Below are 18881 nucleotides of genomic sequence, written 5' to 3'. Positions count from 1 at the left end.
GTCCTCATTTTGTCATTCATCCATTTGTAGTTGTTCCTAAGTCTGATAAGACTGAATGAATTGTAAACTGATTTTCACTACATAACAAGGATCATAAATCCACTTTCACTTAACAGGTAAAGATAAACTGTCAAAAAACTCAGATCGTTGTGGAAAATAAAGATATTGTCATATGGTAGGTGGAAAGGGGTACTTTCTTCACATCCTCCGAGTCAGTGAATTTATATCTGTCCCCTGGTTACGTCTCATTTTGGCATCATTTTAAGGACACCAAGGCTCAGAGAGGCAAAACCCCTCTTAGGTTGTTAGAAATGTTTCTCTTAGCTCTTAAAAGTATCATTAAGGGTTTGAGAGAAAAGACAAATAGAAGAGATGATGAAAAAGATGACTACACAGATAATTTAGCATTATTTCTTTCATTTGGTGCTCAGGAATAGGGCAGTTTTTGAAAGCAACAAATCAGTTCAAGATGAACTTGTCTCTTTTTTAAAAAGTTTCCCTGGAACCATGAGCTTTTAGTATGCATTTATGTCTTATGGTACTTTAAAAGTTACTAACTATACATTGCTGAGACGTGTTCTTTCAAGGAAATCATAAAAGTACGTGGCCAGTTGCTGAAAGTATTAATGAATACTTTGATTTGATGGGAATACTCTCTAGGCTATTTTGTTGGAGCAAATTCCTGTTACTCCCTGGAACTTCAAGAAACCCAGTCTACCTTGGTTCTTAACTTAAAGGTCCTGAAAATGTATGCAAAATTTTGTGTGAGCTGGCATGTTTTTCTGAGGAGAGGGTACTTCGAAGGCATTCATAAATTCCTAACTTAAAGAACCACAAACCTAAACTAAGAATTTAACACTGCTTAATAACGAACATTGAAGGTGCCTTTAAGCTGAAGTTGAGAGATCAATTACAATTCAGCATAACCTGTACGTAAGCCATATGAGTTACTCAGATGGCAATACACTTGCTAATGTATCAACATGTATTTATTTGTTTTGACTCTGTACATATAGTACATTCTCTAGGTCTCTTCAGGTCATAAATCTATACGTCAATTTTAAAAATAATTGCTGTTTGTTTAGAGCTGTCATATGACACCCTAAATCAACATGAGAAAATATCCATGTAACATCTATGTTAGCCAAAACTAAAGTTTAAATTGCCTTGAGATTTTGGATAGTTTATTAAAGACCAATCAGAAGAACTGTACCACACACACCACTGTGAAGTCTCTTGTTTCTGTCATGCAACAGTAACATGAAATTGTGGCACATAAGTAATTTCCATGCATTGGTGTAAATTACCATTGTATCCATCTTGGTTCAGGTCTCCTAAATGTGCCAAAGCACTACCGAATCTCCCGAAAACGTCAGTGCCTGCGAGGATCTGCGGATTTCTGAAGACCAGCACGTTCACTTGCAAGTACAGGTAAACTTGCCCTACTTCTCTGGGGTTGCTCTCAAATTCACGTTCCATAAAGAGAGGTGCCCCGATCAATATGTCATCCATTCTGCAGGGAACAAAGAAAGAGGTCAGCAGAGACATGAGATGCTGTTGGGTAGATTTCTAGTCAACTAGATTAGTACATTTCCACTGGTATATTTCCTTTTCCAAGGGATATCTTACAACTGTCATATTTCTTTCATTGCTTTGTTATGTCTACGGAATAGAATGCTATAAGAAAATAAAAGTTGTTAAATTATCACACTGAACTTTTTAGCTATGCTAAAAATTACTACTTTAAGAAAACCACAGCTATTTCACCCTTTTCAGCTCTTTGGTGCATTTCCAGAAAATGTACTTACACAAGTAAAACGTATCAGAAAGACCAAAATAGGTTTTTCTAAACATGGATGAGAATTTGTCTATAATTTAGTTAACTATACATTTATATTATGAAGTTTTCTTGCAGTAATAAGGTTTAAAATAAAGTCTGTCCTCCTCTTTTCTCTTGTTACCTCCATTCAAATAAAACAGAGGCCAGAGAAGGTTCTCATACTGGCTAGAAAGCTAGAAAACAAAATTTTCCTCCCAAATGCGACTTTATAGTTTTTCTTTGTAGATGTAGATATTATAGCAGACAACCAGTAGATAATTTCTCAGGCTGAAAAAATTTCAAGAAAGAGATAGCAATTGGATTGCTACACACTTAGGTAAAACGTTTTCTTAAAAATGTTCCAAATGGGGACATCCCTGGTGGTCCAGTGGTTAAGATTTCGCCTTCCAATGCAGGGGGTGAGGGTTCGATCCTTGGTCGGAGAGCTAAGATCCCACATGCCTCATGGCCAAAAAACCAAAAGATAAAACAGAAGCAATATTGTAACAAATTCAATAAAGACTTTAAAAATGGTCCGCATCAAAAAAAAAAAAAAAAAACTCTTAAAAAAAAATGTTCCAAATGCATTTACTTGCCGTGCTTCTGTGCTCTATCTAGGCCAAGAGTAAGGCAGGAATTGGGGCTGCTCCAGGCCTCAGTCTTTGCCCTGGAGGAACCTGGTTGCCTCTCTTTCTGTTATTATTATTGTCAGTATGAAGAGACATTTGTTAAACACCTAATTGTGTGTGTTGCTGCCTTGTAGTTCAAAGATGTCTAAAACCACTGGTTCTCTAGTGCAGAGATTGAGCAGGGCCATTTTCTCATTCTCAACAGAAGGAACAAAGCCATACAATTGGTCCCTGAGGGACATGATGGGACTGACACGTTACCTCACTATGTTTCTCACTGCCAACAGTGTGGAGTTCTAGAAATGCAAGGACCTATGCTTGTGAAAGATTAGCACATCCATGGGATCTTTGGATTCTTGGACTATTGTGACAACGTTGATTTATTTTCGTAGAAATAGATTTCCCTAGATATTTAAGTGTAAGGCTTCTAAAATGCTCTAAACGCCAAAAAAGGAGAAAGACATTTGTTCTTAATTTATAATTGTGTTCTCATAAAGCTGAGAGACAATAACTGTCTTGGATTCAATTGATTCAATGTGCCTTGTGCAATATTTTGCATTTAGTGTCAATAATATTTTATGTTAGCAGTACCACTTAAGAGTCACAATATATATTATTGTCTAGGCTGGTGTTTTTAAATCTTGATTTGCAACTCATTAGTGGATTGTGAAATCAATTTAATGGGTCTTGACAAGCAATTATAAAAATGAAATAGAATACAATAGAAAATATGAGTCAATGCATTACACATACTAAGAATGAATACTGTTCCATGAAACCTTTTGTTTCAGTTGTGTGTACGTAGTGGGTTGCAATGTTAAATGTATTTCTGATTACGATCCCACAGGGCCAAAAACTCATTGAAAGACCATTGCGGTAGGCCATGCGTGCTATTAGGCTATTTCAAAATTTACTTGTCATATCCTTTTTTAGAATATACCCAATTCAAGTTTAAAGTTTTAAAAATATTTATTAGTAAAGACGTTCTTTACTGAGCTTCCGAAAAAGTAGTTGTGTAACAGACTGGGTGCCATTCTAAGAATATATAATATATATAAAGTATATCATATTTTAAACATATACATGTAATCTCAAGAAAGAATAATGGTGAATCAATATTTATGATGAGGTTTTCACTAAAAACCATCTTTTCTGTTTGTGTCATGTTGGTAGTTTGGATGAGATCTAAGTTATTATGTAAAGGCATTTTATAAAAGTAGGATATACACACTAAATTTCATCTTATCTGAAATGTCCAATATTTGAGCAGAGTTTTCTTTACATCTCTATGTAGCATTCACACAGGTTTTATTTTTGTCTCTTTTTTATGTCTAAAAAAGTATTATGTCCACTCTAATAATACAGTGCAAGGTGCAGGTTCTCATTCTTTCACATGTTCTTTGAGACAAAACATTATAAATATTTCCCTGAGGAGCAAAGCATAAATATAGTGATAAACAGAGAGGGGGGATGAGGGAACCCATCAGTGAGAATATTCATTATGAAGAATCTGAATTCAAGTTTTCTGCAGCCAAATGGTGTTTAATATGTTGATTTAACATATAAAGTTCTCTGTTTCTTCTTTTTTCACAATAGTCCATAGTGCATGCTAATGCCTGTGACTGATTCGCAGAATGTAGTTATTAAGAGAATGCAGGTTAGGAGGCTGTATACTAGAATTGATATCTAATCCATATAATTGTTTTATGATAGGTGAGAACAAATATAGCTTATCATTTATGTTACAGAAATCAATTTAATTTGCAATTTCTTTATGTTTTAATTTTCTAGATTTTCTACTTAATTGAATATAATGATTTCTCTTCTATGAGAGAACCCACTTGGAGTAAATCTAGCACCAAAACACAGTTACTCAAAGCTGCTTCCTTTCAAATAAATTTTCTCTAAAATGCTCTCAAGTTAACTAACTGCTAAGACTCTAAATTTAGTTCCTTTTGGCCCCCGCAGAGGCTAAAACAATCCAATGGATTAAACTGTAATTCTTTGAATTTCTGAAATAGTATGAATATTTTGTTTCAAAAAGCCATAAGAAAATAAAAAAACAGACTTGCTTGTTTAGGTTCAAGAGGAAAATACTATCTCCCTTTGCTGTTAAATTTGTCCAGAAATTCCTAACAGAGTTTACATTGAAAGATTTTGTAGTTCTGGCTATCTTAAGATAACTGAAGTTAATTTCACCAGCTTGTTTATGTTTTACAACATAGTCACAGGCTTGACAAGATCAACCACCAACCAGCATGCACGTTAACTGTTTGGTCTAAACTTTTGCAGTCCACTCGTAACACCTGGAGATTTTTTTAAATAAAATATTGGAGAAATCCCCACCAGTTTGTTTATTTGGTCACATTACTTAACGACACTGTCTTTTTTTGTTTTCCCTGATGGTGGGTTTTGGAGCATTTGTAGGGACTTCGCTTTTGTTGCACAGTGGATAGAGAGGATGACATACACTGTGAAAGAAACTTCACTAGGTAGTCTCACGTACAATAGTACTTAGTTCTCCCGCGGATGGAGAGAGGGAAGTCTGGTTCAATTCCACAAAATGTGAGTCCTAACTTCTGAACAGTGAATGATCAACTAGATGAGTGATGCTCTCAATCCTATTCCGAGTCACTGTACAACATCCACTCAGGTCCAAAACTTGAAAGATTCAGGCTATTAAAAAAAAAAAAAAGGCTACTGGAAAATTAGAAATTGGGTAAAGAAAGGGAATTAAATCTCAATTCTGTTATGAAACTCTGCTGATTAATGCTCATTTATAATTCCTTAATCACTGATAAATGGTGGGAAAGCTAGAAAGGGCTTTGTGAATTTTTTAAAAATTGGAGTTATAGACTCTCTAAAATTATTTATGAGTTAAACTAATGACTTGGTCAAATGCAGCAGCCTAGTATGGCTACTTTGAATATAATCAAACAAACTGATTTTTCTTATATGCCATGATGCTGAAAACCATTCATAACTGAATTTTTTATCAGTCAGTTGTTTTTAGCATTATCAAAGACAATTTTAAAGTTCTTTGGGTGAAAATAACTGAAATTATGGTTTTATATTTTTATAAAGTGGAAGTATGAGCTTGTTTATAAGAATAATGGAAATTAATAAAATGCACACTTAATAAACAGATTCTTATCAACGAGCAAAACAGAGTAAAAACTTAAACACATGTATATGCTATTCTTCTACCCCAACCCTTATTTAAGGTCATTGAAATCCATGTGTATTCTATATGTGTATGTATATGTATATCTGTATACATGTTATAGACAATATCTGTATGTTTTTACATGAATATGAATATAGATAGGTCTACATGTGCATATATATGTGGAATCTATAAAGTGCAATTCAAGTAGAGTGGTGCTTACCACGGGTGGAGAGATTGGGGAAATGGGGAGATATTAGTCAAAAAGTACAACGTTGCCGCTATGTAGGATGTATAAGTTCTAGAGGTCCAGTGTACAGCATAGTGGCTATAGTTAATAACACTATATTGTATACTGGAAATTTGCTAAAAGCGTAGATCTTAGGTGCTCTTACTATATAGACACCCCCCCCCCCACACACACACACGGTAACTATGTGATGGATGGACCACCCAGTTGGCTGATACAGATGCATCACACAGATGGAGATGTTAACTAGATTGAATGCAGTCATCATCTCACTATGTATATGTATATCAAAACATGTTGTCCACCTTAAATATACATAGTTTTTAATTTTAAAACAATTTTACAGGTTATTGTTGGATTTCTTCAGTGACAAGTATACTAATTTATCTGTTTCCCAATTTTTAAAAGTAAATGAGAGGCATGTCAGTCCTTGTACTCACTTACTAGATTAAAAATTCTTAATTCTTACAGATTTTAAACCCTTGAAGACTGCAATTATATATATGCTTTCCTACTAGGTATTTTATAGAGCTTAGTAAAGAGTTCTCTGTATATAAGTGAACAAAAAATTTATAAGGTAAGTCAGCAAAAGCTCTGAATGAATCAAGACCTTCCCCTGCTTAGTGTGTGCTCTTGGGCAAGTCACTGAACTTTTGTGTCTCGGTTTCCTCATTGGTGAATTTCAGGTAGTTTCATTGGATTGTAGTACAGATTGTCCTGTGCTATTAGACTTATTACACATAAAGGTACTTTGAGAGAAATAAAAACACTGTCTGCTAATCATTCATGATAAAGATAAAATGTGATTGCTTAATAGCATGTTAAGTTCTTCAGTTGTTTCAATGGAGAATCAAGATTTCTGCATTTCAAACTGCTAACCACCTGAGGTTTATATCCAGGAAAACTTTATTTGAGACAGAGCTTTTGTGTTTGCTGCAAATCCCATTCTAGCCTTAGGGTCCCTGATAGAAATCTTGTCAGAAGCTGAGAATGACAAAAGCATTCTTTCTCAAAACAAGGCCACACGTGTCCTGGCGTGGAGCCATCACAGGAGCTTGGGAAAAGTCACTGACACTGCATGATTTACTGCCTTTGTTTTCCTCATTCTGCTAAGATTGCTGAGGGATTACAGGTTTATGTCTCGGCCCTGATGGCTTGTGTTGTACCTTCCCTGGGGATGAATATCCACCCCAGGAGGTGAAGACATGGGCTGTCACAGTAATTAGTGGTTTTCAGGCCCCCGTCCTGGGATCAAGTATAAACCTAGAAACACAAGATGCCATGTTTTCCCTATTTGTGTCTATCTGAAAGCCAACAATATCAAGTGATTGTTCTAGAAAAACAGGTGCTGCAAAAATGATGGCAAGTTATATATGCATTATTGTAATCTCAGACTTCACGTGAGTTCTCTATCTTTATTTGGGATGCAATGTTCTCAGTGGCTTCCAGAGCACACTCATTGATTATGGGAACATGAATGTACGTTGCATCTAAGTAATTAGAGCAGCAAACAATATACAGACTGAGAATCTATAGGTACTTTTTTCTTTAAGAATGACAGTATTAAGATAATAGATGTATTTTTCAATGCAGTCTAAAGAATTCAGAATATACTACCTAATAAAAAGAAATGATGTGCATAGCAATTTTTAAGAACATCAAGAAAGAACAAATCATTACTGGAAAATTCCTACGTTTGAAACCAATGAGGTCCTTTTTTCACAAGTTTTCTTTTCTTTTTCTTAATGTGGCAAAAAAAAAAAAGTCCTATAAACGTTGTCACAAAACTTTAGACTAGAATGAATGTGTTTTCAGGAAGGTCGTGGTGCCCTGCAGGGCATATTGTGACACTGGGAGGGAAAGCTGAAAGGATTGAAAAGGGAGTGAACTACAGAACGAAACACGCTGGGTGATCTGTGCCCTAAAAAATGCTGCCTGGCTCCCAGGAGAGAAGCCCTCGTGCGTGTTGTATTGTTATGTGTTGAAGGAAGTGTGTCTAACTTATCCCAAGGGTCAGTGTCGGACTTTTTGTTTTCACTAAAGAATGGGCTTCCTGTATCTGGACAGTACGCCATGTTTTGGACCTCAGGTTCTTCCTCCACCATTTTCTTTCTAAATGACTAAGAGGCTCTGATAACAGATACGGTCCATCCAGGTTGCTCATTTTGAGTGGTGGTCCTAATTGTTACTTCCTTTCCACAATTCAGACAGCTGAAGATTAAAGCAACTTCATTTTCAGTTATCTGCAGGATAAGATCTTATCCAGGATAAGATTTCATTCACAGATCTTATCCAGGATAAGATTTGCGTTCTTCAAAATAGACCCAGAGTGCAACCAGTTCTACTCTTCCTGCCACTGCTCTGGTCCAAGCCACTGTCCTGCCTCGCCTGGCTTATGGCAATGGGCTCCCAGAAGGCCTCACTCCATGGAGACCCAATGAACAGAGCATGGCTGCTAAAACCAAACCTGGCAACCACTGATCTTTTTACTGTCTCCATAGTTTTGTCTTTTCCAGAATGTCATCTAGTGGATTCATATAGTATGAAGCTTCTTCATACTGGCTTCTTTCACTTAGTAATAGCATTTAAGGTTCTTCTATGTCTTTCCATGGCTTGATAGCTCATTTCTTTTTAGCACTGAATAATATTCCATTGTCTGGATGGGCCGCAGAATACTTACACATTTACCTACTAAAGGACATCTTGATTGCTTCCGGCCTTCTGTTTTTGTTTTCTTCCTGCGTAGTGCTCATCACCATCTAACATAATCTTTATTTGACTTATTTATTTTTTTATCTGTAGCTCCCACCCGAACTACCGTATAACCTTTATGAGGGTGCGGGTTTCGGTTTTGTTCTCTGCTGTATCCCAGCACCTAGAACAGTGCTAGTGTGTAGAAGATGCTCAAGAAATATATGTTGAATGAAAGAATAATAAGCTATTTTCCAAAAGGTACAAAAGTTAGCAAATTTATCTCCAATCATACGGTACCGCATAATAAATAAAGTTCATTTCTAGCTATGTAGAGGTCATAGCTAATGTCTATCCATGACGTAGCCCAGATAAGGGAACATAGTTCAGATTTTTCAGATATTTGCTTCTTACCGAAATGTGAGCTCCATGAAAGCAGAGACCTATTCTTCCTTAATCACAGCTACATTCTGGGCACCCAAGAACAATGCCTGGCATATGGTAGGTGCTCCAACAATATTTATTGGATAAATAATCAGTTCATCTCAATTTTTTCGTTTTCTTATTTAATCATTTGTCTTATCTGTCAGTTAGGTGCTTTTCGTGGATCAGAGAGTTGCTTAATAACAATTTTCTTTGAAGTAATAATTTAAATACAACCACAGTTTATCATGCTGTTTGATCCAAGCTCAACTATAATTTACTGCCATAAACTGAAAAAAAAATATTATTATTTCATCTTCTGCATGGGGGTCACTAGTATGTTGGTTAAAGCACTGTCAGGAGAAAAAATATTTATGTGCAAATGTTTTATGAATATCATGTGCTAAAGGGTGAAGGAAGATGAGCAGATTCTTCAATGGCTATGGAAGTCAAATGGCCAAGGACTATTTAGTTCATAAAATCAAAGATAAAACTAAGTAAAATAGTCCTGTCTTAGAAGTGGCAGATGTGGTAAAGACATAAGAAAGGATGATAGAGAATTTTTTAGTAGATGTATCCTTTTGCCCTGGACTAAAAAAAAAAGTTAAAACAAGAGAGCCTCGATCTTGTTGAGGAAGTATGGAAGGATCTATTTCATGAGGGAAAAAATATAACATCTTTAAGGACGAATATAATATCTGGTGAGTGAGGAAGTTCTTATAAACTTACCCATCATTGTTAACATCTGATACTGCAATTGTGTATCCAAAGTAAGATGCCATCTGCAAAGGAAAACCATAAGATGATATATTTTGTGCTCAAAAAGTCATTTTTATAGTCATCTCTCAATTTTCCCTGAAAGATTAGCCACATTGCAGCACATTTTTGCATTTAAATTCATAGACCCTTGGACATGGACAGAGTCTTCGAGTCATTTAGTTTAACCCCTGACCTAATGCATAATGTCCCTCACAACACCCATGACATCTGCTCGGACATCCTCTGGAGATGTTCAACAATAAGCCCATTCAATTTGTAGATACAACTATTAGAATACTTTTTGCTAAAATTGGTCCTCCTGTAACATCTGGTCCTTAATGCTCCTACCTAGTTCTGCAATCTTGAATGTCACAGAATAAATCTAATTCCATTTCCATATGAAATCGCCTATGGAAATGTTTTCAGCTGGCTTCCCATCTTTCTTAGGGATACAACATGGGATACCAAAGAAAAGATGGTACCCCATGAACACACTGACAGGAGAAGATACCCCATGAACACACTGACAGGAGAAGATAAGTAGGATGGACACCCTCTGCTTTGGACTCTTTATATCACTGAAGCATAAAATTTAATTTGAGGGTAAACCACGTCTCTGTATCAATTCATATTGAGTTTATCGTCTGCTGAGGTTTCTAAGTCTTTTCTGAGTGTAACCAGTGTGCCTAATCTCTCTTATATTTTTGTTTTCAACCTATGTTTTCAAGGTTTATAATCTCTTCAGATTTGGCCAATAGTTTTAGCTTGCCAAGATTTTTCAGTTCCGTATTCTGCCATCCAATGCTTTAGCTCAGCGGTCCCCAACATTTTTGGCACCAGGGACTGGTCTCGTGGAAGACAGTTTTTCCACCGACCAGGTTGGGGGTGGGGCGGGAATTGTTTCGGGATGATTCAAGCACATTACATTTATTGTGCACTTTACTTCTATTATTATTACATTGCAATATATAATATATTGCAATGTAATAATATACAACTCACCATAATGCAGAATCAGTGGGAGCCCTGAGCTTGTTTTCACTTGCCACTCACTGATAGGGTTTTGATATGAGTCTGCAAGCAATTGATTTACTGTGGTCTCGGTGCAGTCAAACCTCTCTGCTACTGATGATCTGTATCTGCAGCCCCTCCCCAGAGCTAGCATCACCGCCTCAGCTCCCCCTCTGATCATCAGGCATTAGATTCTCATAAGGAGCACGCAACCTAGATCCCTCACATGCGCGGTTCACAGTGGGGTTCACACTCCTATGAGCATCTAATGCCACTGCTGATCTGACAGGAGGTGGAGCTCAGGCGGTACTGAGAGTGATGGGGAGCGGCTGCAAATACAGATGAAGCTTCGCTCGCTCACCCGCTGCTCACCTGCTCTGCAGCCTGGTTCCTAACAGGCCACAGACCAGTACCAGTCTGTGGCCCAGGGGTTGGGGACCCCTGATTTAGCCAATTTAGCTCCCTATCACCTACAAATTTAATCAGCCTACAGTCCCCTGGAAAGTGTGCTCCACAGAAGGCAGAGAGTTCCATCTGTGTTTTTCATTCTTCTCTCTGCCCTGTCTGACCTGTGTTTAGCTCAGAGTAGGTGCCAGGTGCTAGATACTCCTTGCAGAGGAAAAAAATAGATGAGTTACCAAGTGTAACACAATTATTCAACTCTCCCACCTTTTTTGTCTATTCCAAACATACACAGTTGCCGTAGACTGATTGTTTACGCCTCCCCTCCTCCAAATTCAAATATTGAAACCTAACTCCTTATATAATGGTATTAGGAAGTGGGGCCTTCAGGAGGTGATTAGGTCACGAAGGGTTGAGCCTGCATGAATGGGATTAGTGCCCTTAGAGAAGAGACCCCAGAGGGCTCTCTAGCCCTCCTTCCACCAGGTGAGGACACAGCAAGAAGACGGCTGTGAACAGGAGGCAGGCTCTCAGCAGATTCCAAATCTGCCTACCCCTTGATCTTAGATTCCAGAGCTGTGAGAAATAAATGTTTGTTGCTTTAGCCACCCAGTCTATGGTATTTTTATTATAGTAGTCCATGGGCTAAGACATGGGTGCCAGTGCAAAGTACTCTTTGCAGAGGAGATGAATGCCTCATTTAGCTGCGTCATGCAATAACTCAGTTCTCCCACCTCGTTTCTCTATTCCAAACACATACGGTGAAATTCTCATTCCTGGGTGGCATTGTGTGGTCTTCACTCAGAGGAATTTCATCACTTATGTATTAAGTTCTGAGGTTCAAGATTGCAGAACTAGGTGGTATTGAAGATGAGAAGTTACAGAAAGGCCAAATTTAACAATGTTTAAAGAGCTTTTAATGATAAAAATGTGAAATGAAAAGACAAAGGAGAAGTCTTGCCAGATTTCCATTAAACCATTAATTGTCACCACTTGGGAATCATGGTTCAAAATTTATAAATCCACCCAACTTCACTATCATCACAGCCTTATACCTCTATATTTACCACAAGAGTACCATGAGGGACATTGTTAAATGCTTTGTTGAAAATTGCACAGTAACAGATAGACTAAAGCCCCAGTTTGGGGGAGGAAATGTCAAAAATGCTCTGTGTTCTTCAAAAAACTCTACTTGCTTGACAAATATATGATTCCAAATTTCTGTGTGTAGCTAAGAGTTGAGCATTTCAGGATCTTAAACCTGGATCCTCCTGGGATCCCATGGGCCAAGATGTAACTTGGCTGGAGTCAAGTGTGAGGCTTGCTAGAAGCTCCTTACCCTGGGTTGGTGGTTAGTAAAGGAAACTGGTTGACCAGAGAAATGAATTCAACTCACAATTGGCTCCCTTAGACGGGAGTATCACATTCATCCTTTAAAGAAATGTGACAGATTTCAACAGGTCAAAAACCCAGGAAACCCAGGGTAGTGAATGAAGTGTGACCTCAGGCCGTGTTACGTCAGGAGGATGACAGCAGCCTGTTTGCAGGCAACTGACCCATTGATAATAAGACCCCAGCCAGTGACAGTGGGTACGGGGCCATACCTACCCCCTGGGGGGAAGGGACCAGAACCAGAGAGCTTATCTTCCATATAATGTTGGGATTGGGGAGGGTTCCAGTCACTGTGAGGACAGGAAGGCAGAGCCCAGACCCACTGACTGACCAACATGTGAAACCTACAAGAAGCCTGTGTCTTCTCGGGGGGAAGGCGGGTACTCAGAACTCATCACCGCGCACACTACGTAAGGACCGCAACATAACAGGATTGCTCTCGGATTTCAGCAGTTAGTGGCTTTTGGGCTTTTAGGGAGCATATTCTGCCTTTACATCACTTATCATTTTCTGAAATCATCGTGGGCATTTACTTGTTTCTTAATTGTCACCCCCCCATCAGCCTCCCCCGGACTGTTGCATGAGAGCTGGGATCTTGTCTGTCTGCTACTTGGTTACACTCCCAGTGCTCAGAAGAGTTTCCAGCACATAGTAGGTGCTCGGTAAATATTTATTTTATGAATGAATAAATAACATATTACAGTATACTGTTAGTGCAGAGTGACATTCATTATTTGATTCTAAAATGTCTTCACCTGTTCACCAGTGAAATTCTGAATAAAGGTCATATCTGTAGAGTTAATGATTGAAACCTGAAATCATAGAAATTAGATAGGTTACATCATTTGGCATAGAATTGGAGCAATTTTTAAAAAGTTTAACTTAAATCATTTTAAAATTTTTGTGAGGAGTCATAAATGGTTAGCTGTATATGTAAAAAATAAAATAAAATAAGCCCAAAAGAACGATCTTTAAAAAATCCAACTGAACTTTTTGTTTATGGTGAAATCTGGGATCCTTTCAGACAAAATGCATGCTTACTAATCTGATGTAGAGAAATCTGAATTCAGGAACACTGAGAGCACCTAATCTGATAGTTAATTGATCTAATCAAAAATTTAATCTAAGTTTCACTTGTGTGCATTTGCTGTTATGAGAAATTGATGACTATGGTTCTCTGCAAAAAAATGAAATTTTAAAGTATTTACATGTAGCAAAAATATTCCTTTTAAATTCTATCCAGACAGGGCTTCCCTGGTGGCGCAGTGGTTGAGAGTCCGCCTGCCGATGCAGGGGACGCGGGTTCGTGCCCCGGTCTGGGAAGATCCCACATGCCGCGGAGCGGCTGGGCCCGTGAGCCATGGCTGCTGGGCCTGCGCATCCGGAGCCTGTGCTCCCCGGTGGGAGAGGCCACAACAGTGAGAGGCCCGCGTACCAAAAAAAAAAAAAATTCTATCCAGACAACCTAAAATCTATAGATATTATAAGTTTACCAGACTTAAACATTATTTAAAATATGTTTTTCCTTTCATAAGGTCGATTTATTTTTCTTTCCTATTTTTATGATAACTAGTTGTAATGGGTTTGAATAGTATCCCTCCAAAACTCATGTCTATCCCGAACTTCAGAAGGTGACCTTATTTGGAAATAGGGTCTCTGTAGATGAAATAAGTAAAGTTAAGGATCTTGAAATGAAATCATCCTGGATTTAGGGTGGGCCCTATGTCCAATGACTGGTGTCCTTATAAGAGGAGGAGAGGACACACATAGACACAGATGGAAGAAGGCCATATGGAGACCGGGGCAGAGATTCAGGTGAAGCTCCCACATGCCGAGGAAAGGCAGGGCAACCTGAAGTTGGCAGAGGCGGGAAGAATCCACCCCTACATGCATGGGAGGGATGTGACCGTGCCGATCACACCTTGATTTCAGCCTTCTGGCCTCTTGAACTGTGACAGAATAAAGTCATGTTGTTATAAGCCACCCAGTTTGGGGTCATTTGTTATGACAGCCCTTGCAAACTAATACACTAGTGAAATAACAATTGACCTTATTATGTCCACCGTATGGGACATATTAAAATGCTGATCACATCAACAATGGGATCCTCTGCAACTATTCCCAGATTATGCACACGCATAGGGCTAGGCTAGCTTCATGGGCACGTCACCCGTGCAGTCAGTCACAAAGGGTCCCACGTGCAGACGAGCCCTCCCCACCCTTTGGATAGCCCAGCTGTCACTGTCCTGAAATTCTTAACCATTTTGAACAAGGGGCTAGGCATTTTCACTTTACACTGGGTCCCACAGACTATGGAGTTGATCCTGCACCCAGATCAGAAAAGAATCTAACCTCCCTTTTCGTAAGCAAACATGCGTGGATCAGTAGTGCTCGCTATTAAAGGGCATTTAAAAAGATTTGAAAACTGTACGCAGCAAAATGTTTCTTTGCGTATGTAGAGAATGTAGCGTGTAACGCCTTCTTAGTACTCACGCATCCAAAATTCTGTGCTCCTCTGGGAACCCCAGCAACCAATTCTGTGATGGAAATAGTCATTTACAAAGTGAGTGGCATAGTACACTGTAAAGCTATACAACAAATCAGCTAAAGAGGGTGCCTCTTAAATGAGTAACTATCATGGATCCTGTAGAGAGATGGAGGTTTGAAGCCACAGTTTCGCACTGGCTTTTGCTTCTGCTACAGATGAAAGAAAACAGAAGACCCAAAGTCGTACTTTGAGATTTACCTGTCTCCATCACATTCTCCATGTGTTTCTGCCTCCAGAACATAAGCCTGGCTTCTCAGATCTGTGTGTGATTTGTCAGTTAAACCTCGTACTCTGATTTCTCCAGGTTTCACTGTCTTTCGTACTAGTCTTTTGTACTAGTGTACAAAGTAACAGCTCCTGTCCCACTAATGTGTTCAAACAATTTCAGTTACCGAAGGAAAAGCCACATACCATAAATGATTGAGTCTTGCCCCCTGGAACAGAATTATAGGACAACCTGGCAGCCAAGGGTACGCGAGGAAGGGAAGCTTCAATAATAGAGGTAGAAAAAGCAACTCTGGTGAAAAGCGGGGAGCATATTCCAATGCACAGTGATATGGCTCTAGATTCAGGAAATAGTGGTTTCAGTCCTTGGGTCTGCCATAAACCCGGGATCAATCACTGAAACTGATTTTTTCCAGTCACCTACAATAGATGGGAGTTGGAACTGCCTGATTATCAAAGTTCTTTCCAGCTCTCATTTCTAGAAATCTAAACTATCCTTTGATTCATTGGGGTCAACATTTTAGTTTAATTTAAAGAAAGGGGGCCTGGAAAAGAGTCCCCTTCCATTCAAATTTCCCTTCGCCCAAACCTGGTCCTAAAGGTATAGCACAAATTCTAGCATTAATTCTATCTGATGTAATAAACTCTAGCAGAGTTGGACGCTCATGCTGTTGGAGCGTTAATCATCAGAGAAGATCCAGTTGGGCCTAGATGTTGGACTTTTCAGTAGTAAATTTACTCTAATTCAATCAACATATAAATGTTCATTGCGAACATAGGATACAGCACGGAGCAATGACACAATTCCCTGCTCTCATGGAGCTTATACTTGAGCTAGAAGGGGCAGTCAATTTGAAAAATAGAGTCAAATGTCATGTTAGAAGGGGATGAGTATAGAGCAGAAAAACTAAGCAGTAAAATGGTACTGGGAGTGCTGGAATTGGGAGGCGGAAGGAATTATGATTTATTGGGGTGGTCAGGGAAGGTCTTGGCAAGAAGATGACATGTTACCAAAGCCTGAAGAAAGTGAAGGAGCAAATATTATGGAGATCTAGGAGAAGTATGTTCTAGTCAGAAGGAATAGCATGTGCAAAGGTCCTGAGGTAGAAGTGTGTCTGGAGTATTCAGAGAACAGCAGGGAGGGCAGGGTGGCTGGAGTGGTTGGAAGGAGTCAGGGGTAAAGGACTGGGAGCTGAGGTCAGAGTAAATAGGGGCCTCATGAAGAGAGTCTTTTAGGTCATTGTGAAGACTTGGATTTTAGACAGAATGAGTTGGGCAATCACTGGGAGCCAAGAAGTTACACCACGTGACTTCTCTTCCTCAAGGACCACGTTGGCTGCTGGATCTAGGGAAGACCACAGGAGGGCCAAGATGAAAGCAAAGAGGATCAGTTAGGAGGCTATTGCCACAGTGCTGATGGGCACTTGGATCAGAGCGGAGGCTGTGGAGGAGGTGAAAAGTAGGCAGATCCTGGCTGTCTTTTGAGTTTAGTTAGCAGCATTTGCTCATGGATTAGATATGGATGGGGTGTGAGAGAAAGAGCACAGTCCAAGGCTGTTGCAAGGTTTTTTGCTTGAGCAGCTCGGAGGATGGCATTGCCATTTACTGAGATGGAGCTGATGGAGGGTAGAGCATGTTTAAGTGGAAAGATCAGGAGTTCAGGTATAAGCTTATTAAGTTTGGAAGCACCATTCAAATAGAGATGTTGAGTGTTGAGTAGGTTGTAGACCTTACACCTCATTCCAGCTTCCTGGACACAGGTATGGACGTTTACTAGGGGCACCTAAAAACAGACCACAGTCAGGTAGAACAGAGCTGACTGATTTCGGGATCAGGCTTGCCAAACAGGAAAGACTAAGGGGATTATACCAAGTGAGATACCTGGCAACCACGGCTTCTCATTTCCCACAAACATTCAGAATTTGGTTTAAAAAAAAAAAAATCAGCCATCACACTAGTAACTTTGGGGCCTGCAGCCTCATAATGGCTATAACACAAAGGAGTTATTAAATGTAGGGCTGATTAGAAGTTTCAGAATTGTTTAAAAATCACAGTCCTAAAAGAGCTTTTTAGGTCACTGCACTTTTCCCCGTGTTTTATATTGGGCTGGCCAAAAAGTTCATTCAAGTTTTCTGTAACATCGCATGGAAAAACGTGAACGAATGTTTTGGCCAATCCAACAGAGGGCTTCATTTCAACAATGTTTCTCACCTTGCTGAGAGTCCCCAGTAAATTCCCCAGCAGCAACTGAATATCCTGTTTTAAAGCAAGAAACAAGCGAATCACACGTTTGAAGCCTTTACAAATGATCTGCATCTAGAAATATGAAGGCACTACCATAGTAGTACCTTGTGCAGAAATGCCAACAAATCCTATTACATAAAAGTTTAGGGTTCTACAAAGAGAAAAATTAATCAAACCAGGATTTATACTAAATCTTGGAAGCATACTAGATCTGCTTCTTCTGAGCCTGGCAACACCTTCGGATTCTGAGGTCCCTTTTAGAAGTAGGAATGCTTCATTGCCCACCTCGACGTGTGAATGGTGGCTGCTGCATTTAAGAGTTGCTGACTCATCATAATCAGACATACTTACTCTGAGAGGTATCTCTTGTGCTCAGGTTCTGCAATTTCTGATCACCTACAAGGCCTACTTCCTAATACCTTTAATGATAATTTCCCACAAACTTCACTTGGCTCTAAAGTGAGACGAGGTGATAAAAGATAACTACAGTTTTTAGAAGTTCATCAAGGAATCAAAATGCCGATACGATACCAAAGGTGGCAAACGATAGTGATGAAATGGCATTGTGTGGTTTGCACGTAATAAATTTTGAGAACATTCTATCAACTGGAAAGTCTCTTGCTCTTTTTAGAAACTGGAAATGGTCATCATCATGTTGCCCAGGTAGTACTGGGCATCCTCACTAATACATAGTATCTACGACTGGTAAAATATTTTATTTGCAAGAGATTGTCACGGAGCCTATAAAACAGCTATGAAACTATGGAGACTACATATAATGGCTGAATCAAAAGAAAAGAAAGTTAAGAGTCCACTCGAAGCTAGTAAGAGAAGAAAATTTGCAAAAGGTGCCAAATATTATAAGTGAGGAATAGAATTTGCTTCCACATTTAACATGCTTGTCTTTTGAGAAACCGCAAATGTCTTGAGCAATGCATCTCACCAAGGTAACTGTCATCGTAGGAAGCAGGAGCCACTTCTGTCTGCTTTTCTCCAGCCAATTTTCTCAGGATATCCTTGAATGAGTAGTTTGCAATGATATCTGCAATACTGGCAGTGATCACCTGACCTGTGTTCAAACAAATGAATAGATTAGCTGAATGAACATGAGAGGCGGGCCCTCTCCGCCACAGACACAGGGTGTCTGAACGACACACACGCCCTTGAAAATGGTCATGAGGTTGCCTGCATTTTCGACAGTGAATTTTCCTGCCTGGCTCTAGAACTGCAGGCTAAGTTTGCTGACAGCTGGTTAGAGCTTTCCATTCTGATAGAAGAACCAAAGATGAACTATGTAATTGTTTTCATACAACATTTATTTT

At 39.1% G+C, this 18881-nt stretch overlaps 1 protein-coding gene and 1 long non-coding RNA gene across 3 annotated transcripts in view; one reads left to right on the top strand and one right to left on the bottom strand.

Annotated features, from left to right (window-relative positions):
• LOC117196125 (uncharacterized) overlaps positions 1-18881 on the top strand; it is a 224209-nt gene that overhangs the window by 57171 nt on the left and 148157 nt on the right. Inside the window, exon 7 of the long non-coding RNA XR_004476189.2 lies at positions 1330-1431. This is a non-coding gene — a long non-coding RNA (uncharacterized LOC117196125). The remainder of the gene's footprint in view (positions 1-1329; positions 1432-18881) is intronic.
• ITGA8 (integrin subunit alpha 8) overlaps positions 1-18881 on the bottom strand; it is a 178849-nt gene that overhangs the window by 120637 nt on the left and 39331 nt on the right. For both annotated transcript variants that reach the window (XM_033403460.2, XM_004278600.4), the window contains exons 7-12: positions 18503-18628; positions 17527-17571; positions 15036-15079; positions 13298-13354; positions 9708-9760; positions 1308-1513 (exon numbers count right to left, since the gene is read on the bottom strand). In XM_033403460.2, the coding sequence (XP_033259351.1) occupies positions 1308-1513; positions 9708-9760; positions 13298-13354; positions 15036-15079; positions 17527-17571; positions 18503-18628 (531 nt within the window). The remainder of the gene's footprint in view (positions 1-1307; positions 1514-9707; positions 9761-13297; positions 13355-15035; positions 15080-17526; positions 17572-18502; positions 18629-18881) is intronic.

Source organism: Orcinus orca, chromosome 2 (assembly GCF_937001465.1).
Source record: "Orcinus orca chromosome 2, mOrcOrc1.1, whole genome shotgun sequence".
Classification (NCBI taxonomy): domain Eukaryota; kingdom Metazoa; phylum Chordata; class Mammalia; order Artiodactyla; family Delphinidae; genus Orcinus; species Orcinus orca.
This window is presented reverse-complemented; position numbering and strand designations above follow the sequence as displayed.